Here is a 25,815-nt window from a genome sequence, read left to right on the forward strand (position 1 = left end):
GTAAGAACCAGGAGTTTGTAATTGATCCGGTGGGAGATGGGTAGCCAGTTGAGGTCTTTTAGGACTGGGGCGATGTGGTACCAGGATTTGGTGAAAGTTAAAATTCGGGCGGATGCGTTCTGAACCAATTGGAGTCTCTTGATAGACCTAGCTCTGATGCCATAGAGGAGTGAGTTGCAGTAATCGAGGCGGGAGGAGATGAAGGCATGGATCAGAATCTCAGCAGCAGGGCGTGTGAGAGAGGGTCTTATTTTTGCAATGTTGCGAAGGTGGTAGAAGGAGGATTTGACCATTTGGCGGATATGTGGCTCAAGGGAGAGGGTGGTATTGTATTTAGAAATCACGTCAGGACACAGCGCTGTCGCTCGACACAACCTCTCCGTGGCATTCTTTATTTAGACTGACACAGCATCAAAGGCAGACCCGATCAAACAACCCAGAGCCCGCAGGCATCACCAATCGATCCCAGCACAATAGAACAGCACCAAATCAAATGCAGCACTGTCGATGTGTGCATACATAACATTTCCCCCCCCCCCGGCAGGATTTCAAACATGAAAGGTTGACACAAAGTCCTCTAGGTGGCCAGGGCGTAAACGTGTGCGAACAGGTCGCGGGGCGGCCTGAGGCTGGTCAGGCCGAGGTGGGGAGGGAGATGGCAGGGGAAGCTGAGGCCCAGAAATGTCTGGGGCCCGTGTAGGAGCTGCATGAAGCCCCGGGGCGTCTCGCCATGCTGAGGGAATGGCTATGGTTGTGTCACCAGCTGTGTGTGGCGGAGCTGACACCTTCCGTAGACGACTGGAGTGCCACCGAGTGCCATCGCTGAGGAGGTAAGTGGCTGGGCCCAGCTGACGGGTGACTTGGAGAGGAGAGGACCAGTATGAAGCCATTTTATTGTCCCTGTGGGGCCTGCGGACCCTGACCCAGTCTGACACATTGATGTCTGGCACCCTGGTTCGTTTTGACTGGTCAAACCGTTGCTTCATCCGCGTCTGCTGACGAGTGACTGAGGCTCTGACCCCAGAGGGAGGTGCCTGAGGTGTGGAGGGGCGGAGCCTGTCAAGGGGCATGCACAGTTCCCGGCCTAGCATGAGAGAGGCTGGGGAGACGCCTGTGGTCGAGTGCTGTGTGGCCCGATAGTGCAGCAGAGTGTGACGGATGGCCTGCGTGAAAGAGCACCCTTGGGCCATGTGTGCTCTGAGGCCGTTCTTCAGTGACTGGTGAAAACGTTCAACGCCGCCATTGGCCTGGGGGTGGTAGTACGCAGTGCGTATATGACGGATGCCCTTGCTGTCGAGATAAGCAGTGAACTCAGCAGAGACCAGCTGAGGGCCGGACTCTCTTTTCTCTCGCCTTTGGGAGGCCCCAGCGAGAGAAAAGAGAGTCCAGGAAGTCGATGATGATCTGTGAGGTCACAGTGCCGGAAGTGGTGAGTTCAGGCCATTTTGAGTGTAGATCGTAGGCGACCACCATGAAGCGTTGGTGGTGGGGAACTCCATGGATCTCACCACAAATGTCCAACTGCAGGTGTTCCCAGGGCTGAGAGGGCCAGGCGAGAGGTTGCAGGGGTGGGGGAGCCTGGTGGCCAGTCTTGCCACTCACAAGGCAGGCAGAACAGTCCTTCACCAGAGCCTCAATATCTCTGTCTATCCCCGGCCACCACACCAGGTCTCGGCAGCGCTGTTTCAGTTTCACAATGCCCAGGTGGCCTTCATGCGCCGTATTCAAAACACGTGCACGGAGAGCAGCTGGGACCACTGTGCAAAACCCACGTGCCACGCAGGTGTCGTTCCAGCAGGAGAGCTCCTGTCTGACTCGGGCGAACGCAGCCAGCTCCTCTGGGACCTTGTGAGGCCAGCCGTTCTGGATGTAGGTGCGGAGCTGGGAGAGGACAGGGTCCTGTTCGGAGGCTGCCCTCAGCTCCTGCAGAGAGACAGTGGCCTGGAGGGGTGTGTGTAGCATTTGGACAATGTCCTTTTCCACACAGTCAGTGTCCGTCTGTGGAACTGGGGTGGAGACAGAGCGAGAGAGCAGGTCGGCGACAACATTGTCTCTGCCTGGGGTGAACTGCAGGCTGAAGTTGTACTGGCGGAGGCGGTCAGACCAGCGGTGCAGCCTCAGGGGTTTGTGGCCTGTCCCAGATGTGGACAGCAGCGCTGTCAGGGCCTGGTGATCTGTCCTGAGGGTGAAGGAGCGGCCATAGAGGTAGAGGTGCCACCTTTCACAAGCCCAGATACAGGCTAACGCCTCACGCTCACCCACGGAGTACCGCTGCTCGGTCAGGTTGAGGGCACGGGAGGCGAAGGCAATGGGCTTCTCCACACCGTTCTGGGTTTGAGACAGCACGGCCCCTATCGCTGTGGCTGATGCGTCACAGGTCACAAAGGTGGAGCTGGAGATGTCGAAGTGAGCCAACACTGGTGGTGAAGTCAGTTGAGTCTTAAGATCACGCACAGCGTCACTGCATGCCTTTGACCACACCCATGGCTCGTCCTTACGCAGCAGCTGGCGCAGGGGGGCTGTGGTCGCAGAGTACTGGGGAAGAAACCTCAGGTAGTAACTTGTCATACCCAGGAAGGAGGCGACCTGGGCGGCCGAGCTGGGCTCAGGGATGGCCTGAATGGCGTCCACGTTGGATTGTAGTGGAGTTACACCGCTCGCTGACAGCCGGAACCCAACGAAGTCGATGGCTGGTACAGAGAGGACACATTTCTCAGCACTGAGAGTTAGCTTGTGCTTGGACAGGGCTGCGAAGACCATGTTAAGGCGCTTGTCGTGGATTTCACTGGTGGGCCCGTGTACCACTATATCGTCCAGATAAATGGCCACGCCCAGTATGCCAGCCAGCACGGAGACCATGATTTTCTGGAAGCAGCTAGGGGCGGAGCTGAGACCGAAAGGCATCCTGGTGTAGCGAAACACTCCTGCATGTGTCACAAAGGCTGTGAGGTTTCGGCTGCTGGGGTGGAGGGGCACCTGTAAGTACCCCTGTCTGAGGTCGAGCTTGGAGAACACCTCAGAGCCATAGAACTGAGCAGTGAGTTCTTCTGAGGTGGGCAGTGGATACTTATCAGGGACCACTGCCTTATTTACTGCACGTAGATCGACGCAGACACGCAGGCCCCCCGACTTCTTCTTAGCCACCACGAGGTTTGAGACCCAAGGTGACGCGTCCACCGGTTCAATGATGCCAGCTTCCAGTAGTTGTTGCAGCTCGGCGGAGACCCCATCACGGAGAGCCAACGGGATGCGGCGCAGTGGTTGGATGACAGATTTCACAGCAGGGTTGAGGAGAGGTTGATGGGTGAAGGCAGAGAGGCAGCCCAGCCCCATAAACAGCGATGGCCACTTCTGCTGCCAAGGTGTGGCGACAGTCAGGATTGCTGCCCCCCTTGTGTCTAAGAGGGAAAACCCCAGAGCGGAGAACAGGTCCAGGCCCATCAGGTTGGCCCCACGGCGTGCCACATGAAAAACTGCATTGGGCACCAGCTTGGTTCCATAGCGGACAGTCAGTTGGAGAGAGCCAACCAGATCGATTTTGGAGTCACCATACCCACAGAGGACAGCTGAGGGTGCGGACAGTGGCAGTGAACCGAAAAATTGACTGTAGGTATCAACATTCAGGAGAGACACACTTGCACCGGTGTCCAACAGCAGGGGGATGCACACATCATTAATGTTGACTGTGCATGATTTGAATGACACTGGCCCAGAGCTCACCTTGTGAATGACGGCGGTTGAAGACTGGGGGGTGTGGCCCTCTGACCCAGCCGGGGAAGATCGACAGACGTTGGCAAAGTGATTGTGCTTACCGCAGCTACGGCATGTCTGGCCACGGGCAGGGCAGTTCTGAGCCCTTGAAACATGAGACCGAGACCCACAGTTACCACAGGACTGTTGAGGGCGGGGCCGAGAACGCCGTCGTTGCAGTTGCAAGACGTCCCCAGTGGAGTCGGCGCCCGCCTCGCTCTGGCTGGGTTGCGTCCCGAGGGGCAGCCGTGAGTAGAGGGAGGAGTCGTTGGCAGCTTGACTGGAGGTAGCCACTTGCTGTGTATTTAGCATAGCAGCATACTCAGCTGCTCCCTCAACCTGTAGTGCGATGGTAATTGCTCTGGACAGCAGCAGATCATCTTTTTCCAGCAGGAGAGTCTCACGCACCTTTGCGTTGTTGGTGTGTTCGATTAGCTGGTCGCGAACCATCTCGTCCTGAAGCGCGCCAAACTTGCATGAGCTAGCTAGCCCTCGCAAATTAGCTACGTACTGCCGCACAGACTCACCAGGCAGTTGGTGTCGCTGACGGAATATAAATCGCCGAAGGAGGGCACTCTGTGGAGCAGCGAAATGGGTGCTCATAAGTCCCACAGCATCGGCAAAGCTTGTGACGTTCCCCAGAGTCCCGAGCACACGATGACCCTCTGCTCCCAAGCAGTGAAGCAACAGAGCCGTCTTCCTAGCCTGGCTCACGTCGTCGAGCCCTGAGGCGATGATGTAATTTTCAAAACTATGTAGCCAGCGAGTCCATGGTACCGGAGGCTCGCCAGGTAATGCCAGGAAGGGGGCAGGTGGTGGGAGAGAGATATCAGCCATCCTCGTCGCCAATATTGTATTTAGAAATCACGTCAGGACACAGCGCTGTCGCTCGACACAACCTCTCCGTGGCATTCTTTATTTAGACTGACACAGCATCAAAGGCAGACCCGATCAAACAACCCAGAGCCCGCAGGCATCACCAATCGATCCCAGCACAATAGAACAGCACCAAATCAAATGCAGCACTGTCGATGTGTGCATACATAACAGGTGGGATCCAGGATCACACCAAGGTTGCGTGCCTGGGGGGAAGTGGAGACAGTAGTGCCATCGATGGTGAGTGCAAGGTTGTTGATTTGGCTGAGAGTGGACTTGAAGCCAATGAAGAGGAGTTCAGTTTTGTCACTGTTGAGTTTGAGGAGGTTTTGCTGCATCCAGACTTTAACTGCAGACAGACAGGAGTCGATGTGAGAGAGGGGTGGATTGTGAGGGGATTTGGTTAATAAAACATTTTGTCTGTCAGTCTGGATGTGCAGCCTCCTAGACGGACCCTCGCACGAAAGCGACCAAGTTTGACATGACATGACAGAGATCAGGCTACCATAATTTCCAAGCCCTTATTAAAAGACATCAAATGTGTTTAACCGTTGCGGTTTTCATGATAATAAATGCATGACGGTGAATGGCTGCTCCGCTGATGGACTTTCATTCATAAAACGGCGAGAAAACAGCTCAGCCATGGGAGCTGTTTTATTGTAGCTACTGAGATGATTTCCCGCTGTGACTGTGATTAATCCTACTCTTGAAATGTATTTTTATAGCGGAGTTTTAACACTGGAGACTACGGCACTTCCGCGTGGCGCCGAGGTGAATAAGGCGAATTGTTTTTGGTTCATCCAGTATTCCTCCAGTTCTCCTGTGCTGAGATCAGCAGTGATCATTTGCTGGCTTGTGAAATGCGATCGACTTCTCGTTTACTTTCAAGACTCATACCCGAATACATACTGTATAGACCCCTTATCGTGTCACGTAAAAGCTGCTTTGTAAACAAGATGCGCGCGCAGAACGTGTGGCAAAACACGGCCAAGAAACAACGTGCGTACCAATGAAACTCACAGACGAAAACGTATAAAACTTAAAATTAAACGGGAACAAGTTAGAAATTTGAGAAAATGGAAAGCTCAGAATATTGTAACCTGCATGGATAAATAGACACGCTGACCGCTGGCTGGCGGGTCTGACCCTTTAGTTGAGCGGTTAGCGATGTCTCCCGCGGTGCGGGCGATATGGATTCGCGGCAGTTCCTGTGGTTGCCCCCCGAATTCGCTACATTGGTGTCAGAAGTGGGATGGAGCGACCGTAAGGCCATCGGAAGCGTAGGCGCCCTGAGGCGTGAAGGAGCTGATATGCTTAAGCGCGGGGACGCGCTTCCCGAAGGAGGGGGGGTAGTGTAACGTGCATGGATAAGAAGACACGCTAGTACGCGGGTCTGACCCTTTAGTCGAGCGGTTAGCGATGCCTCCTGCGGTGCGGGCGACACGGGTTCGCTTCCCGGCCGCGGCAGTTCCTGTGGTTGCGTTGTCCCCCGAATTCGCTACAATATGTTGAAGGTCTAAGCAAGGGAAGACAGAAAGCATTACGAGTCGAAACTTACGCTAAGCACTGGAGAAAAACTTCCCGACCCGTTAATGCTTACTGAAGCTCAGTGGACAAGTGATATCACGAAGTTGCCAAACACCGGCTGGAGGGACGTGACTGAATACCTCATAGACACACCAAGTATATTTACGAAAGAATCAATAAAGGCATACAAATGTTTAGAAGCATAAGATTACTTTGTTGATGGACATGTGCAAGACTGCTTTGACCATCCATTATTGAAAGAAAACAAGTTTCGCTTTATCAAATCAAAGGTAAGCCGTCGCGGTTTAAATTTTTTGTATGGTTGAATTGTTTGTATTCAACAAAAGTTTAATTGTTTGTACGGTTGTAGCCGGGTGGTAAATCTGTTAAATATGTTGAATTATTTTCCTCTTAAATTTAGTATAGTTTAACTGTTAATATATGTAATTGTTACACTGTCAAGCCATGTAAAATGTCATTTGATGTATTTAAATTGTGAAGCAGATTGTGAATGTATTTTTATAGTTTTGGTTGTCATTGCATGTTTTGACCAGTAAGTGGCAGTGTTGCGGACTTTTATTGTAACTCAGTGCAAGTTATCCAAGTGCATCTTGGGTACTCTTTCTGCGAGTTATCCAAGTGCATCTTGGGTATTCTTTCTTTTTTCTTGTGTGAACTGTAGTGATATAACGCCATGTATATACACTGGAACTACACTAGGTGTTATGTACTACCCGGACTGTTATTATGGTTACACCACTACCATGTATGGTTATTACGTCTGCCTACTGAGCCACAATTAAACCTGGGTTCTATAACCCGGTGTGGTCATTGATCCTCGACCAATACTACCCCAAGTATTACTTCATGGTGGCAGCGGTAAAGTATTCTCTATGAAGAATGAAGATAGACTGATAAAATTGTCCGTGGATAATTTCTGTCATCATTCAAGCAAGAGTGCGCCGGAGCTGAGCTAGCTGCAAAGCTAACTAGCTAGCTAGTAACAGGAGACGTCATGGCATCGCATCTACCGACGATGAATTGGTCAGACCCGGACCTGGGTGAGGCAATTTCACTGTATAAACAGAAAATGACTCTGTATTTAGAAGATGAAGAAATAAATGGCGCAGCTAAACAAGCTAGGAAAATATGTCGTGGAATCGGAGATGAAGGATTAAAAAGACTGAACGCCAGTGGTCTCACCGATGATGAAAAGAAAAAGCCTGCCAAACTATGGGACTTCTTTGAAAAACAGCTGAAGTTGAATGTAAATTTCAGAATCCATAGACTGCAACTGATGCAACACAGACAGAAACCAGATGAGAATATTGATGATTTTGTGACCAGAGCCAGAACACTAGCACAGAAATGTCAGTTTTCAGACGAAGAGCTTAACGAGCGTATGATTGAGCTTATTATTGCGAGCACTCCCCATGATGCCCTGAGGAATGATCTATACAGCAAACCAAAAGGATATTCCTTAGCAGAGGTTCTGGCCGAGGGACGAAAATATGAAGCCCTGATAGCAGGCAATGAACAGTTAGACAAACTTAGCCTGTCACACAATGAGAGAATCCACGCTGTGGACAGGGACCGCATATGTCGTAACTGTGGGAGAAGCCACAAACCACGTCGATGTCCTGCATATGATGATGAATGCAATGCGTGTGGTGCAAAAGGTCACTGGGAGCGGTGCTGCAGGAAGGCCAAACGAGAGCGCCAGGAACACTCCAGCCAGAGCAGGAGCGGGGGAAGTAAGTCCCACACACCACAAGACAAACAGCACAAGCGCAAAACCTATATAGACAAAAAGCAACAGAGCAGGACTCGCATACATGCTGTAGAGAGTAGCAGTGAAACAGACAGTGAGAACGAAAGTACTTACCAGAAACAGTTCCACTCCATAACTATCAGTGAAAAGTGCATGCATAGCATAGACAGCAAGCCGGCCAGAGAGGAGGCGTACACAGTCCTGAAGGTGACACCACCTGACCTACCTGGTCGTGGATACACACTACGTCTGAAGATAGACGCAGGTGCGTCAGGCAACACACTCCCATTGCGTACCTTCAAGCAGATGTACGGTGAAAATGCATGCACCCAGAATGACTGAAAAAAACCAACAGGAGGCTATCTGCATACAGTGGTCACGCCATCCCCTGCCTAGGCACCATTGACATTCCATGCCAGTACAAAGAATCCAAATGGATCAATGCAAAGTTCTATGTTGTAGACGTACCAGGGCCAGCCATAGTTGGGCTGCCAACATGTGAACTGTTAAACCCAGTGACTGGCAATGTAGATGCAGTGACCGAGAAAGGACATGCAAACCAGAAAAAAGTTAACACAAGACAGACAAAACCCAAAATGACCATATCTAACAGTGCAGACCTAAAGAGAGCATACCCAGACCAGTTTGACAAAATTGGCAACTTCAGTGGAAAGGCCAAGCTCTTCCTGAAAAAGGATGCTGAACCATTCATAGACCCACCACGTAAGTGCAGCATTCACATCAAAGACAAACTGAAAGATGAACTGAATAACCTAGTCGAACAAGATGTGTTAAGAAAAGTAGAACAGCACACAGACTGGTGCTCGAGTCTGGCATACAGCACAAAGAAAGACGGTTCCCTTCGCATATGCTTAGACCCCCAAAAGCTTAATGCCAGCCTTAGGAGATGCCCACACAAGATTCCTACTGTGGAGGAACTGAACCCGAAGTTTGCAAATGCAAAATATTCAGCAAACTTGACGCAAAAGCTGGATATTGGTCAATACACCTAGAGGAAGAGTCACAACTGCTAACCACATTCCGAACTCCATTTGGTAGATACTACTGGATACGTTTGCCATTTGGTCTCAGTGTCTCTCAAGATCTCTTCCAGGCAAAGATGGACCAAATCCTGGAGGGGCTCGACGGTGTCGTCAGCATAGCCGATGATATCGCAGTCTACGGAGCAAGCGAAGAGGAGCATGACAGGAACCTGACCAACCTGATGGAGAGAGCAGCCAAGACAGGTATTGTGTTCAACAGTGACAAGTGCACAATCAAACAGACAAGCATCTCATTCTTTGGCAACCTGTACACAGACAAAGGTATCAAACCTGACCCAGCCAAAATCAGGGACATCCAGAAAATGCCGACACCCCAGAACAAAGATGAACTGAGCAGATTCTTGGGGATGCTGACCTACCTGTCACCCTACATCCCAAAGTTCACAGACAAAGCACACACACTGAGGGTGCTGCTGAAAAGTGACGTGCCTTGGACATGGGACACTGACCACCAAAAGAGCTTTGAGGACCTGAAATCAGTTATCAACAAACATGACTGCCTGAAGTACTATGATCCAAGCACACCTCTGACACTTGAGGTCGATGCATCACAGAAAGGACTGGGCGTGGCATTAGTGCAGAACAAAAGACCCATAGCTTTTGGCTCAAAGACACTGGACGACTGCCAATCCAGGTACAGCAACATAGAGCGAGAAATGCTGGCCATAGTCTATGGAATGCAGCGATACCATACCTACCTGTATGGGAAGTCATTCATTGTAGTTACAGACCACAAACCCCTCGTTACCATATGCACAAAGCCACTGCATGCCGCCCCGCCACGGCTTCAGCAAATGCTGATAAAAACACAAGGATACAACTACGAGGTCACGTATCGACCAGGAAACCAGATGGTCCTGGCAGACACACTCAGCCGACTACCCAACCCTGAGAACAACAGCAACATCGAGCTGGACGAGCGCATTGACGGAATAGAGGCAGAAGTCTAGGATCCAGAGATGCTCAATGTTGCAATGATAAACTTCTCTCCCGAGAAACAGGGCACACTCCGCACGGAAACCACCAGCGACCCCAGACTCAATGCACTGAAAGAGCTGATCCACCAGGGATGGCCAGACAACATCAAAGCTCTACCAAGACAACTACGTGAGTACTGGTCATTCAGAGATGAGCTCGCAGTTGAAGCAGGAGTCATATTCAAAGGCAGACAGGTGCTCATCCCAGACTCCATGACTGATTCTATACTCAAACAGCTGCATGTAGGACACCAGGGCATCAAAAAGACATGGCGACTGGCGAGAGAAAGTGTCTACTGGATCAGAATGAACGATGACATCGAAAGAGTCTGCAGGTCATGTAGCGTATGCGTGGAACATCAGGATGCAAATCCAAAGCAACCTCTCAACCCACACAACACACCGTCAAAACCATGGCAATCCCTAGCTTCTGATCTATTCGAGATCGATGGACATCAGTATTTACTGATTGTGGACAGATATTCTAAGTTCCCTCTAGTGGATGAAATGCCCATGTCTGTGTCCAGCTGGGCAGTTGCACAAAAAATGGAAATGTACATGTCTCTTTTTGGAAGGCCTGACGAGATACTTACAGATAATGGACCCCAGTACACAGGGCACGCGTTCCAGAAATTCACGGCTGACTGGGGAATCAGGCACGTGACACGATCACCCCACTATCCAAAAAGCAATGGATTCATTGAGAGGCATGTGCGACACATCAAATCCATTGTGAAGAAAACCATGAGACAAGGAGGTAACATACAAGTGGCCTTACTACAGGTCAGAGCAACACCCATCGACAGTAAACTACCATCACCAGCAGAACTGATCTTCGGAAGGCCAGTCACCACCCTGCTGCCGAGTCGAGGGGACCCAGGCAAGGAGGAAAACCGACTCCACCTGGAGCAGAGAACAGCAAACATGAATGAACATCATGACCGCAGCAGCGGCAGAGAACTACCTCCACTCGGTCCCGGACAGCACGTATCTGTCCTAAACAAGGAAAAGGGGACTTGGTATCCAGCCACCGTCGTACAAAAGTGTGACGAGCCAAGGAGCTACATTGTGCAAACATCAAATGGGAACAAACTCAGACGTGGCAGGAGCCACCTGCGGGAAATTCACCACCCCCATGTACTGAGGAGCGCAAGAACCCGCTTCACAGAACCTCAACGGGACACTCATGCAGCTGGAACTTCTTCCAGCCAAACCTGTGAAACACACAAGACAGTACGCACAAGATATGGAAGAGCTGTTTCCAAACCAGCTCACTACAAGGACTATGAGTAGAGACAATCGCACACAAAAGGAGGGCTCTGAATATGTTTATATTTTGATACTGTAAAAATTGAAAACTAAACAGGGGGATGTAGTGATATAACGCCATGTATATACACTGGAACTACACTAGGTGTTATGTACTACCCGGACTGTTATTATGGTTACACCACTACCATGTATGGTTATTACGTCTGCCTACTGAGCCACAATTAAACCTGAGTTCTATAACCCGGTGTGGTCATTGATCCTCGACCAATACTACCCCAAGTATTACTTCATGAACCACCTGAAGATTGTGGTGTGACAGTGCTCTGACTCCGTAACGCTACTGGAGTTGATGTTCGGTGATTTTGGGCGCGAGCCGTCGACCACTGTTCGCCATTGCAGGCATGACAAGGTAATGTTGGCGTGCATAAAGCCACACCATGCCATTGTATTTGGGTAGTAAGGGAAATGTAAAGGTTTTATATGCATTTTAATTCTGTTTAAAGGTAACTGACAGAGTGAGAAGTTGCGCAATCTTCAGGAAGTTCCACATGTCTTTGTTAAACCCTGTTTAACATACATAGTCCAGTGCCGTATTTTGCACCGTATTTTGTATTTTGTATTTATTATTTTCCTTTTAAAATCTTTTCTGTTAAACTTGCCACATCTGTGAACATTTATGAGCTGTTTACTCGAAAGACACAGGAATTTATGCACTCAGTAAAACGATCTGCATTCGAAGGTTCAAACAATAAAATTAAAGAACCCCAGAAGTAATTGTGTCCTGTGTGGTATCTAATTCCACGGGCTACACGGTTATGAGATTGAGGCTGGAGTATGACCTCGAATATCATGACACAAGAAAGCTGATGGTGTAGGAATTGCAGGAAAGTACAGGCGGACAATTTCTGTCATTGACTACACGAACGCGTGTCATTTATTTTTCCGTACCAAACAGCGAGCAACATTGCGCTGCGCCAACAATAATAGCCGTAGCTCCACCCTGTCAACCCGGAAACACTTTCTTAAAGCGACCGTGTCTACCTAACACAGAACATCAACCGATTATGGTGAATTATGTCCACAGAGTCCGCTACATAAGTCCCCCCAGAATTCACCATAATAGAAAAAGTCAACGTGGAGGGGGGCGGATGGCCCGGTCGCAACGGCTTCGTCGAACAGGTGCAGAGGCTGGGGTTCCCACAGAAGGGCCCATAGGGACCATGTGGCGGCGTGGTGGTAAGGTGGGGGGTGGAGGAACCTTAGGGGCCTTGTTGGGGGGGGGCAGGGCAAGTCCAACAGGTCGGTCCAAGTCCAGGTGAGCCGGTTTGAGGCGATCCACTAAAATGCGCTCTGGATGGTTGCCGATTTCTGTTATAGGGACTAGTGAGATCGATGCCATTGTGGAGTTAGAAAACAACGAGACAGGAGACGTGAGAGTAGACGTAGTCTAAACTGGGAGCCCCGGTCGCTCGTGATGTCACCCGGCGTGCCGAAACGGGCCACCCAGCAGCCGATGAACGCCCGTGCTACCTCTGCTGCCGTCGTGGAGGACAAGGGAATAGCCTCTGGCCACCTGGTGGCCCTGTCCACAATAGTGAGGAGGAACGTATAACCACGGGAGGGGGGCAGGGGACCCACCAGGTCAACATTGACGTGGTCAAACCGCCTCTCTGGAACCACAAACGGCGCCAAAGGGGCCTTGGTATGGCGGTGCACCTTGGCGCGTTGGCACGCCACACACGAGCCGGCCCAGGCTCTAACATCCTTACGGAGCCCAGGCCAAACAAACTTGACGCTCACCAGCTTGGTCGAGGCCTTCACTCCCGGGTGGGAAAGGCCGTGGACGGTGTCGAAAACTCGGCGCCGCCAGGAAGTAGGCACCAGGGGGCGCGGTTGACCGGTGGAGATGTCACAGAGGAGGGTGGTGTTGGCCGCGTCGAACGTCACGTCCTCCAGCCGTAGCGCCGTAGGGGTCGACCGGTAGTCTTGAACGGTCGCGTCCTTGGCTTGGTCCGCTGCCATAGCGGCGTAGTCGAGTACCAAGTGAACGGCGTTAACAACCGCCCGTGAAAGGCAGTCGGCGACGAAGTTATCCTTGCCCGACACGTGTTGTATGTCCGTGGTAAACTCGGAAACCGCCGCGAGATGGCGCTGCTGACGCCCAGACCACGGTTCTGAGGTTTTGGCCATACAGAACGTCAGCGGTTTGTGGTCCACGAAAGCGGTGAACTGTCGGCCCTCCAATAGGAACCTAAAGTGTCTGGTTGCGAGGAAGAGACCCAGTAGTTCCCTATCAAAGGTGCTGTATTTGTGCTTGCTCTCACGGAGTTGTTTACTGAAGAACGCCAACGGCTGCCAGCCCCCCCCCCCACCCACTGCTCACACACGGCCCCCACGGCGTAGTCGGAGGCATCCGTTGTAAGGGCTATGGGGGCGGCAGGCGACGGGTGAGCTAGCAGCGCAGCGTTGGCCAGCGCGGTCTTGGCGGCCACAAAAGCCTCGTCCATCCCCGAAGACCAGTCCAGCTCGTCCTTAGACTTCTTACCCCACAGGGCCTCATACAGGGGACGCATGATGTGGGCGGCACGGGACAGGAAACGGTTATAAAAGTTCACCATGCCCAGGAATTCCTGCAGCGACTGTACAGTGCGGGGGCGGGGGAACATGGTGACAGCCTCAACCCTGGCAGGGAGGGGAACGGCCCCCTGTGGAGTGATGTGGTGCCCGAGGAAGGTGATGGATGACTCCCCGAACTGACACTTAGCTGGGTTGATGATGAGGCCGTGTTCGCTGAGCCTGTCAAACAGCTGTCTGAGGTGCGTCATGTGTTCCTCCGCCGACGCGCTGGCCACGAGGATGTCGTCTAAGTACACAAACAAAAATGGCATGTCGCGGAGCACAGAATCCATAAGGCGCTGAAACGTCTGCGCCGCCCCTTTAAGGCCGAAAGGCATACGTAAAAACTCAAAGAGCCCAAAGGGTGTGATGACAGCCGTTTTTGGGACATCCAGTGGGTGGACCGGCACTTGGTGATACCCCCGCACTAAGTCGATTTTGGAATAGATGGCAGCGCCCGCCAGGTTGGTAGAGAAATCTTGTATGTGCGGTATGGGGTACCGGTCGGGGGTCGTGGCATTGTTTAGGCGACGGTAGTCCCCGCACGGGCGCCAACCCCCGTCGGCCTTAGTAACCATGTGAAGAGGGGAAGCCCACGGGCTGTCAGAACGGCGGACAATGCCGAGGCGCTCCATAGTCGAAAACTCCTCCCTGGCTATTGCGAGCTTGGCCGAGTCGAGGCGTCGGGCCCGGGCGTAAACTGGGGGGCCCACTGTGGTGATATGATGTTCCACGCCGTGCTTGGCCACCGCCGAGGAGAAGGTGGGTGTGGTGAGCTCGGGGAAATTTGCGAGCAGGCGTTGGTATGGATCCCCGGTGGAGAGTGTGTCAGCGAGGCACAGCGCTCCAGCGCCCCCAAAGCGTGCAGGGGTATGACGCAAAAGAGACGGCATCAATCACGCGACAGTTTTTAACATCCGCCAGCAGGTTGAAAGCACAGAGGAAATCCGCACCTAGGAGCGGGGTGGATACAGCAGCCATCACAAAGTCCCAGCCGAAACGTCGGCCGCCAAAACACACGTCCACATGTCTGATACCGTACGTCCGAATGGACGTGCCGTTGGCGGCGTCCATCTGGGGGCCGTGACTGTCGGTCATCGTGTCCACAGCTTGTGCTGGTAGTATGCTGCGTTGAGCGCCAGAGTCAACCAGCAGCCGCCGGCCCGACAAGGAGTCTCTGATGAACAACAGCTTGCAGTCACGGCCGGCGCCCATAGCCGTTAACGAGCGCCGGCCTTGGCGTTTCCCTGAACCCTGTAACTGCAGGGTTTGCGACACCGTTTTGCTTTTGCCCCAAACCTGGCATGGTAATAACAGAGCCCGTCGTCAGGTTGGTGGCGGGCTGTCACCGCAGCCGCGGTGTCCATATAGTCGTACACAGGTGGTGGTGGGGCGGTCTGGTGGGGTAGCAGGGCATGCACAAACTGTTGCCGGTTGGCCAGGAAAACCCTGTCTGCTTCAGCAGCCAGAGAACGGTAGTCCTTGGAGGCGGCGAGAGGAGAACTGGCCAGTGCTGTGCGTACAGGTGCGGGGAGCTGCCTCAGAAAAATGTGTGTGAAACTGTGACTGAACTCTGTACCGGAAGCGGAAGTACATTATCTGACCCCTCACCTCTTCCCTTAAAGGTACACTGTCCTCTTAGGTGAATGTCTCTAGTTATATAGATGTGGGTCACCACACCATCGGCAATCTACTTGTTTGTTCTTTCATGCATTACTCCTGATGTAGTGCAGTTGTTACATGCTTCTTGAGGTTACACGTTCTGAGCTTGGCACATGTCTGTCCTTTGTTCGTGTATTTAGTATATCCTAGACAAACATGGTGTCAGAAGTTGAACTCCCGTTCATGGATTTATGGTGAATTATTTCCATAGAGTCCGCTGCAATGGAATCGTCAAACTTGAAGAAGGCTAGGCATTAACAACTCAAACTTTGGTTTGGCAGTTGCTCTAGGACGGTATCACATTTAGAGCTGACATGTGTGGAGACATTCGTATTGTAGCGAATTCGGGGGGCAGCGAATAACGTTGTCGTGCAGAAGATACGAGTTCGCGCCCCGGCTGTGACGGTCCGGCCGGGGACGCCCTTCCCGAAGGAAGGGGGCAATGTAACGATCACGGATGAATAGGCTCGGTAGCCCTTGGCTAACGGGTCGGACCCTTTAGTCGACTGGTTAACGTAGTCGCCCGTGGTGCGGGAACCCGGGTGCCGCTGTGCCACCCCACCCCCCCGAAATTAGCGAATTCGGGGGGCAGCCCGGCCGGACCGTCACAGCCGGGACGCGAACTCGTGTATTCGCGGAATACCCCGCGGGCGACGTTTGAGATTTGCTCTTCTGACCACTTCTTCCAGTCCTCCCGACGGATCGCATGAATCCACGCCTGTCTTCTTCGTTTTTCGATTGAAGTATTCCCCTTTGGCGATAAAAATGCAGATGCTTGTTTTTGCCATCTTTACGATTTGTACAACCGACAGCGCAACAACTGTGAGGCATTTCGTTTCGTTGTAAATCAATTTCTCAGTGATGATCTCTTCGAAATGAACGTAGTAATGTTTACAAACACAGGACTCATGGCCCCTTTTTGCCTCACAATCTGCGCACGCACATTTGGCGCATGTAAACAAGGGAACACGTCTATAAGTCAGACGCGTGCGCGCGACCAAACGCATAAGGGGATAATAAATGGAATTCGTGTTGTAGCGTGTTCAGTTTCTCCAGGGCTATAAGTGTTAGTTGTACATAGTGGGGTTAGTGGGTCGGGCCTTGGGCGAGAGAGACACTGTACCTGTGAGTCGGGCTTAATTGCGCTGTATACGGTGTGGCTTTGGACGACAACAGCCGTGAACAAAGCAACGCTCAGTTGTACGTTTTGAAGTGTGTGTGTGTGTGTGTGTGTGTGTGTGTGTGTGTGTGTGTGTGTGTGTGTGTGTGTGTGTGTGTGTGTGTGTGTGTGTGTATGTGTTTTAATAACGATGAACGTTACAGTGTCATCAAGCTGTAGCAATAGTTAAGCTTAATTTTAAGAATATTAAGGATATTATATTAGATCATCCATGGGAAACAAAATAAAAGAATAAGTAAAAGCTTAACCTGAGGAAATATTTGTTTACTTTTAGAAACAATTCAAGAACTTCAACAGAAATTACATTAGGGAAATAAGGCTACAGCGATACTTTACCTTATTTTTATTCTTATGGAACAATCAGGTCAAATCTCACAATGTAGTTCCCAATATTTTTATTTTCTATTTTATTCCCGATTGCAATGAACACATGTACAATGTTGACAAGACAAAATATACTGCATGCAAAGGGGCCTATAAAAACAAGATTAAAAGAAAGATACAAGATTACATGCTGGGTATTAGAAGCTCTGGGGACTGTAGACTTCCTTGTCACCTGATCCATCAATCTCAAGTTCCCAGTTATTCCATGATGATAATGGTTTTCTGTGACGTCAACTTCACTGTACCACCTGTAGTTTTCTACCTCAGTGAGTCAGCATTGCCCTGCAGACTGGGATCAGATTGTATTTGCACAATACTGTACTTCTTCTCTAGGTCTTATGAAAGCACCAGATGGGCGGGTATACACAATGGGACAAAAAAAAGAAGGGGGGTAAAGATAGATTAGAGATCATTTTTGACATTCAGTTTAATTACATGGTTTTATATACAACTTGTCTGACACAATAAACCCCACCACCCAAAACACACACACACAGACACACACGCACACGCACACACACACAAGCACTCCAACATTGAGACAAACAAAGACCCATTTACAAATATACTGTCTGGTGTGGCAGCAATACTCTGCTGCAGTTTGACCCCTGTCTGTTGATATGTAATGGTATTGCTTACATGCTGCCCTGACTGGTTTCTGGAGAATTCCATGCCTAGTTTGTCTTCCTGATCCTCTCTGGGGAATGTGGACAGAGGACTTCCTTGTAGAAGAAGTGGGGTGGAGACTTCCAGCTGGCCTGACAGCATGCAACCTGTACCAACCACACCACCGCTTTATTTCCCTTTGGGAGCACAGAGGAAGACACGGGTGCCCAGACAGACGTGGAGACTGAGTGAACTTTGTTGTCTTTTAACTTGGGAACAAAAGTAAGTGCTCGTGTACATGTTTGCAGGTCACTTAGGTAGCATTTTCACTTTGTGAGAACTGAATAATATACCAAGATAAGAGGTGTCTATTGTACAAGGAAGTACTACCACTAAAACAACAAAAAAAACATGCTGTCACTGTAAATAGTAATCTGATTGCTGTTTCCTTGTGAAAAACATTTTAAACTAGCAATCTATCAACTTTTGTTAAATCAGAGCAGGTTTCTAACTGAGGGTTTAGTGTAGTTATTTGACGTTCCACACTGTTATTCCAAGATATGCAGGATTCACTTTAATGTTGCAGTCCTCAACAATGCTAGCATCTGACAAGCAGGAGTCTTAAATTAACTATTTACTTTCTGAGATCTATCTATCTATTTATCTATTTATCTATCTATCTATCTATCTATCTATCTATCTATCTATCTATCTATCTATCTATCTATCTATCTATCTATCTATCTATCTATCTATCTATCTATCTATCTATCTATCTATCTATCTATCTATCTATCTATCTATCTCGTCTATATCTATCTATATATATGTGTGTGTTTGTGTGTGTGTATGTGTGTGTAAATATAACGATTTATGGATATAGATATGTATGTAAATATAGATCTTGACTTATATAAATCCTCAAATCTATAGTGTCTCCGTCTGACTTTTTGATTGATTGATTAAATTGATGGATGAATGGGTGGATTTCACTAATCAATAATTTCATGTAACGGATCATTTCATGAAGATGTCATTTTTTTTTCTTCAAAAGGGTGATCATTTTATTTGGAAACAGAACCCTTCAACTACTAGAATAAAATAAAACCCCACCACACACACACACACACACACACACACACACACACACACACACACACACACACACACACACACACACACACACACACACACACACACACACACCTGTGCCCCATGTCCACAGGGGGGATGCTGTACACGGAGTTACTGAGGCTGTGGGATGAGGCAGTCAAGGCTGTGGATGCTAAAGACTGGCACACTGCCCTGGAGAAACTGGACCAGATCACTGAGCCCACCTCACGAACTTTATTTTTAACTGCCTCGGTTAACCTCGCTCTCAAGCAGCTGGAGCCTGCCCTACAGGTTTTGTGTGTGTGTGTGTGTGTGTGTGTGTGTGTGTGTGTGTGTGAGCACACAGGGCATGTATGACCCGTCAGTGCAGTAGTACTAGGATAGTAGTGCTTGTAGTTAGTGCATGCTGCTTCTGCTTGCTACTTTCTGCTTTCATCTACTGCCGCCGGCTAGCCCCCTTGTAGGGGGTGAAAAGAGGAGCCGAGTGCGTATGTTTCCTCTTGCCGGTACATAGCCTCTCCGTCGCCAAGACTCCTGCAGTGCCTCCTCGTGGCCACACATGGTAACTGGGTACTTTGCAGTCACAGGCCAAACTGTAGGGGAGCAGCAGTGGGCCTCAGAGAGAAGGCGCGCAGGCCCACCGGTGTGTGGACACGCCCTGGCGTCTCTCAACCACTGCGCCAGCTATGGGCTAATAGCAACTAAGTCCGCAACGGCAGAGCAGACGGAAGATGGTGGCTGTGAGGAGCACCACAATGGCTGAAAGGCGGAAGAAGGCTGTAGCAAAGAAGGGCCCCCAGTTGTCTTGGTTTCCATGCCACTGGATCCCGGCCCTATGCCAAGGACTGTGTGGAGGCTGCCTGTGCACCAGCTCCCCACATTAAAAAATTCCACGCACAGGCATCTTCCCGAAAGGGAATCAGACAGTGTAACATCCCGGACAAAGTCCTGTGGCGATCAGGAAGGCATGACGGGGGCAGGACCGTGAAGTCTGGCAGCTCCTAGCCACAACCTAACACACAGGCGGTGAGTGTCTGATTCAGTTGTTAAGCTCTTGGGCTGAGGCAGAAAGAGCTTTTCGGCAGTTGCACCCATGACTGAGCAGCCCTATTTAGGATCCACTTTGCTCACCCCAGTAGGGGAAGGGGCTGGAAAAGGTGCCCTAAACATAGCCTGCCTCGAAAACTCCTGTCTGGGCTACCGCACCCAGAGGGATCACCACTAAGCGGTCAGAAACATAAACGGAAGCAAACTTACATTGGAACCTGAAACGTGCAGACCCTCATGAACAACAAACACAGTGATCGACCCAAAAGGCAAACTGCCATCATCGCCAGGGAGCTAAGGAGATTCTGGATCGATATTGCAGCACTCTCCGAAACTCGACTGGCTGATGAAGGGCAGCCGAAGGAAGAAAAAGGCGGATACACTTTCTTTTGGAAAGGAAAACCTGCTGATGAGCTAAGGATCCACGGCATAGGTTTTGCTATTAAGAACAGCCTTATCAATCACCTCTCTGAACTCCCATATGCCTGACGCTTGCAGGCGGCCAAAAGGCCACTGTTTTTAGTGCCTACGCTCTAACACTTGATGCACAGGATGAAGTGAAGGAGGCCTTCTATGCTGACCTGGACAACATCTTAACCAAAGTCCCCAAGGAGGACAAGCTAATCCTGCTTGGAGATTTCAATGCCAGGGTGAGACGAAACCACAATCTATGGAGAGAGGCACAATAGGGAAGGAAGGAGTTGGCAACATCAACACCAACGGCATATTACTGCTATCAAAGTGCTCAGAACACAGCTTGATCATCACCAACACACTTTTCTACCAAAAGAATAAACTCAAAACATCCTGGATGCATCCTCACTCTAAGCTCTGGCACCTCATCGATTACATAGTCGTCTGTGCCAAAGACTGCCATGATTTGCTCAACACCAGAGCGATGACTAGTGTGGATGACTGCTGGACAGACCACCACCTCATCTGCTCCATCATGTCCATCAGTCTCACATGGAAAAGAAGGGTGCAAAAAAGACAGTGCCGGCCAAAGCTCAACATCGAACGGCTGGGTGACACCACCTTTCGAGAACAGCTCCAGGCTACTCTCAGCACTGCTTTGCGCAAGCAATACCCAGACGATATTGATACACACTGGGACCTGCTTAAGTCTATCACCATGGACTCCTACAAAAGCACCCTTGGCTATAAAACCTGGAAACATCAAGACTGGTACGATGAGGATGACAACGAAATCCAACAGCTCATTGATATCAAGTGGCAAACCTTCATTGCCTGGCAAAATGACATCAACTGCAAGGCTAAAAAAGTAGCCCATGCCAAAGCAAAAGCAACTGTTCAATCTCGGGTTAGGCAACTGAAGAACCAGTGGTGGACAGGGAAGGCTCTGGAGATCCAGCAGCTTGCTGACTGTGGGGATACCAGAGGTTTCTTCGATGTCACAAGAGTGGTATATGGCCCCAGCCACTGTTGCCTAGCCCCCCTTCGCTCCAAAGATGGGCTAATGCTGCTGAAAAATAATAAGGCAATGACCAACAGATGGAAAGAGCATTATGAGGAACTACTGAACAGGGACACAACTCCTGAGATGGAGGCCCTTGACCAACTCCCTCAACAACCCATCAACGAGAATATGGGAGCACCACCCAATCGGAACGAGGTGCAGGATGCCATAAGGAAGATGAAGAACAACAAGGCCGCTGGACCTGACTGCATCCCAGTAGAAATCCTGACGGATGGTGGGCCAGTTCACCTTAGTCACATCCATGCCCTGCTTCTCAAAATATGGGAAAAGGAAGAAATCCCTGCACAACTTAGGGATGCCCTCATTGTCTCCACCTTTAAGAAGGGAGACAAGGCAGACTGTGGAAATTACTGTGGCATTTCCCTCCTATACACCACTAGGAAAACTCTCGCCCGGGTTTTGGCTAATAGACTCCTCCCCCCGTTAGAAAACATTCTCCCTGAGTCTGAGTGGATTTCGCCCAAAGAGAGGTACCATTGACATTTTCATGGCTCGCCAACTACAAGAAAAATGCCAGGAACAAAATCAACCACTATACATGGCCTTCATAGACCTCACCAAAGCCTTTGACTCTGTGAACCGTCAGGCTCTGTGGCTGGTTCTGGCAAAAATTGGCTGCCCGGACAAATACATCTGGATACTGAGACTACTGCATGACAATATGTCAGCCACAGTACTCAGTGGCAGTTGAGATGAAACGGAACCCTTCAGTGTTCACACTGGAGTCAAGCAGGGCTGTGTCATTGCTCCTACCCTGTTCTCCATTTTCTTTTCTGCTATCCTCCATCTTATGGGTAAACACCTGCCACAAGGAGTCAGAATCATGTACAGAACCGACGGACAACTCCTGAACATCAACAAATTCAGGGCTAAAATCAGAACCACCACCATATCCATCATGGAGCTGCAGTATGCTGACGACAATACCCTCGTGGCCTATTCTGAAGAGGACCTACAGTGCATTCTGGATGCTTTTGCTAAGGCATACAAGAAGCTTGGTCTGGCCCTTAATATAAAAAAGATCCAGATCCTCTACCAGCCACCATCCAACACAAATAACCCTGCTCCACCCCCAACTATCTCTGTTGACAAAACCAGACTGGAAAATGTGGACCACTTTACATATCTCGGAAGCCTCCTATCCTCCAAAGCTAACATTGATGAAGAAATACACCACCGCCTCAGTTGTGCCAGTTGGGTTTTCTCAAGACTGAGGGAAAGGGTCTTTGAAAACCGCAACCTCCAGGCCAGGATGAAAATTCTGGTCTACAGAGCGGTAGTGTTGCCCACCCTACTGTATGGATCAGAATCCTGGACGACATGCAGCAGGTGAGGCACGTCATCAGAGGTGCCTCCGAAAAATCCTCAAGATCACCTGGGAAGATAGATGCACCAACACCAGTGTCCTGGAGGAGGCTAACATTCCCGCTATCACTGCCACCATCGCCCAACACCAGCTCAGATGGACTGGCCATGTCATCCATATGCCTGACTCTCGCATTCCAAAACAAGTCCTATACTCCCAGCTTCTCACAGTCAAAAGAAAAGGTATAAGGATAACATCCAAGCAAACATCAAAAAATGCCACATAGACCTTAAGACCTGGGAGGACACATCAACCAACAGGGCGACCTGGAGAAAACTTGTCCGGGAAAGAGCTGCACTATATAATAATGATCTCCGCCATGCTGCAGAAGACAAGCGCAGACTCAGAAAGAAGGGAGTTTCCACCAAAAAGGCCCAAACCAATCCCACGACTACCACCACCCACCCCTGCCCACACTGCACCAAAATATGCAGCTCCAGGGTTAGCCTCTTCGCCCACCTGAAGACCCACAAGGACCAAGAAGGAGGACAGTCAAACTCGACCCCGAGTGACCGCCGATGATGGTGGTGTGTGTGTGCATGCATAGTGGTTGGCATGTGCATGATAGAGTATACTGTATTTGCATGCACATGTACTGAACTATGAGTTTTATGTGTAATTGCCCTTTTTTCCTCCTGTGACATCCAGGCCCTGGATCAGGTCATTGTCAAGGATGAGCGGCTTGCAGTGGGCTTTTTCCAGAGAGCTGGAATACTTATGCAGCTGGGCCGGTAAGAGAAAACACAAAATCCAGTCACAAACTATAACCGATAGAATTATAGATCCAGTTAGACCCATGATACAAACCACATTGAATATACCAAAAGGGAAATGTTCAAAAGTCATATAGAGATATGATGTATTAGTAAAGATATGATCAAGGGTTTAATGACAAATTACTAAATATCAGTTTCTTTAAAATAGTGCCATTACTTGAATTTAAATGTGCAGATGATCAATCCTTGCTTTGTAGACAAAGGCCTTAGACAGATCAGATATTAAACTACACTTAAGTTATGTTTCAATTCAGTTCTGTTCTGCCTAGTTTAGTTCGGTTTTGCTTAGTTTAGTTTAGATCACTTTAGTTTAGTTCCGTTTAGTTTAGTTAAGTTTTGCTTAGCTTAGCTTAGTTTAGTTTATTTGGTTTTGCTTAGTTTAGTTTATCTTGGTTTTGTTTAGATTAGTTGAGTTCTATTTAGTTTAGTTTAGTTTAATTTGGTTCAGTTTAGTTCAGTTTTAGCTTAGTTTAGTTTAGTTTATGTCAGTTCAGTTCAATTGTCTTTGTCCTCCTAGTGAAACTTGTCTTACAACAGCAAGTAAAACCAACACAATATTCACTGATATGACTGATTCAGTGATATGACAATGATGTGACTGCATACCAAAGGAAAGGGTAATACAAACCAATGCAGGGTTCAACATTTAAAATAGTGGAGCAGGGTTTGAAGACCTGATGTGCAAAATGACCACCTTGATAAATTATTCAAATGGAGAATATCTAATTTCACAAATTAAGTCTTGGCTCCACACTTTCATTTTGGGGATACACAGGTGTTTTGTATCCTCTTATGTCATCGCTGCTTCTTTTATCTACCTTGCTGTTTCTCCAGGTTGGAGGATTCTTTGTCTGACTACATTTGGGCTCAAAAGCACATGAGGAGGAACATGATGATTGATTACAAACAACTGGGTCTACGCTACAAACTTCACAGCTGGCAGGTCACTCTCTCTCTCTCTCTCTCTCTCTCTCTCTCTCTCTCTCTCTCTCTCTCTCTCTCTCTCTCTCTCTCTCTCTCTCTCTCTCTCTCTCACACACACACACACACGCACATGCAAATGCACCATTTTCCCTGCTCTTTGTAGTTATGACTCACTCAAGTCGTGACTCAAACTAAGAATTCTGATTTTTTTGACAGTTATTATAAAAATAATTTCTATCTCACAAGGACTGCCAGAGCCAACTGAAAAAAATGTCTGAGTGAATCATGTTCATTTCATCACCTTGACTGTACAGCTCAGATACACCTGGCAGTGAAACAAAGCCTCATTGACAGGACCTGAGAAGGATGTTACGCAATAGTAACTATTTCTCAAAATGCAGATGAGACATTTCCCATTATACCAGCAAATGTGCCTCTGTGTTTGGTACTTGTCGTTGAAGACCAAACAGACTGTACCAGTAAATGCTTCAATATCAGGTTCTTTAGTCCTCTGTCAGACCAAAAGATAATTGTCTTCAAGTCTGGACCCGCCTGCCAATGACGAAAAAAATTATTATCCGTCTTTCCAGGCATAGACTAGACTGAAACTCAGTGAGTTTCCTTTTGTGGACATGAGGAAAATGGGACATCTACTTGCGTATGCATTTTCATTTGTGTATTGTGTATTGGCAGGAAGAAGGAAGTTTCTGTGACTGAAAAAAAGCTGTAATTGGAATGAAACCATCTCAAGAACATCTGTAAAAAAAACATTCTCGTTCTTTGACTAACAACTAAGTTGAAATAATAAACAGGGTGGGCCACGAAAGACTTCATTTCAAGTAGAAACATGAAAATGGCCAAAGTCTGTGTTTTAAAGTTTAATCATAGCGGCAGTGACATGGACCATAAACGTGGGTGTTGGTTCTGCCGGGCAGGTTATGTATAATGCAGCAGCCGTCTACAGCCGGATGGACCAGTGGGACCAGGCAATGGACATCCTGTTGACAGCCGCCCAGGAAAGACCAGGCGGTCTAGGCGGAAACCTGGAACTTGCAATAGATAGTGTCGCTGTGGGTATCAAAATTATAAATCTCTGGGAAATACATGATTCTGACTGACAAAGTACGTTGCTGATGTATTGTGTGTGTGTGTGTGTGTGTGTGCTGGGGGGTGGTCTCCAGAGGGGGGATGTTCTGACTCCTCTCATGGTACCTGAAGGAGAGGTTTTCCGCCCAAGAAAACAGGATGTGGAGCAGCTCCAACAGAGAGACTTTCTGGGCAAAGCAAAGGTACAAGATCAATGCATTTGAGGCGAATACAGAGCATGTATGAATTCTACCTGACTACTTCAGGGAAATATCAGGATCAGAAAACACTTTATCAGCCAATGCAGTCCGTGATCATGA

The 25,815-nt window shown here is 49.2% G+C and overlaps 1 protein-coding gene across 1 annotated transcript in view; it reads left to right on the forward strand.

Moving 5' to 3' along the window:
* The first annotated feature begins 17,872 nt into the window (after positions 1–17,872).
* Positions 17,873–25,815, forward strand: part of LOC130122773 (NADPH oxidase activator 1-like) — a 30,159-nt gene continuing 22,216 nt past the window's right edge. Inside the window, exons 1-6 of the mRNA XM_056291793.1 lie at positions 17,873–17,967; positions 18,911–19,089; positions 23,358–23,440; positions 24,320–24,428; positions 25,345–25,479; positions 25,591–25,698. Of these exons, the coding sequence (XP_056147768.1) occupies positions 18,916–19,089; positions 23,358–23,440; positions 24,320–24,428; positions 25,345–25,479; positions 25,591–25,698 (609 nt within the window). The 5' untranslated portion in view covers positions 17,873–17,967; positions 18,911–18,915. The remainder of the gene's footprint in view (positions 17,968–18,910; positions 19,090–23,357; positions 23,441–24,319; positions 24,429–25,344; positions 25,480–25,590; positions 25,699–25,815) is intronic.

This window comes from Lampris incognitus, chromosome 1 (genome assembly GCF_029633865.1).
Source record: "Lampris incognitus isolate fLamInc1 chromosome 1, fLamInc1.hap2, whole genome shotgun sequence".
In the NCBI taxonomy this organism is placed as follows: Eukaryota; Metazoa; Chordata; class Actinopteri; order Lampriformes; family Lampridae; genus Lampris; species Lampris incognitus.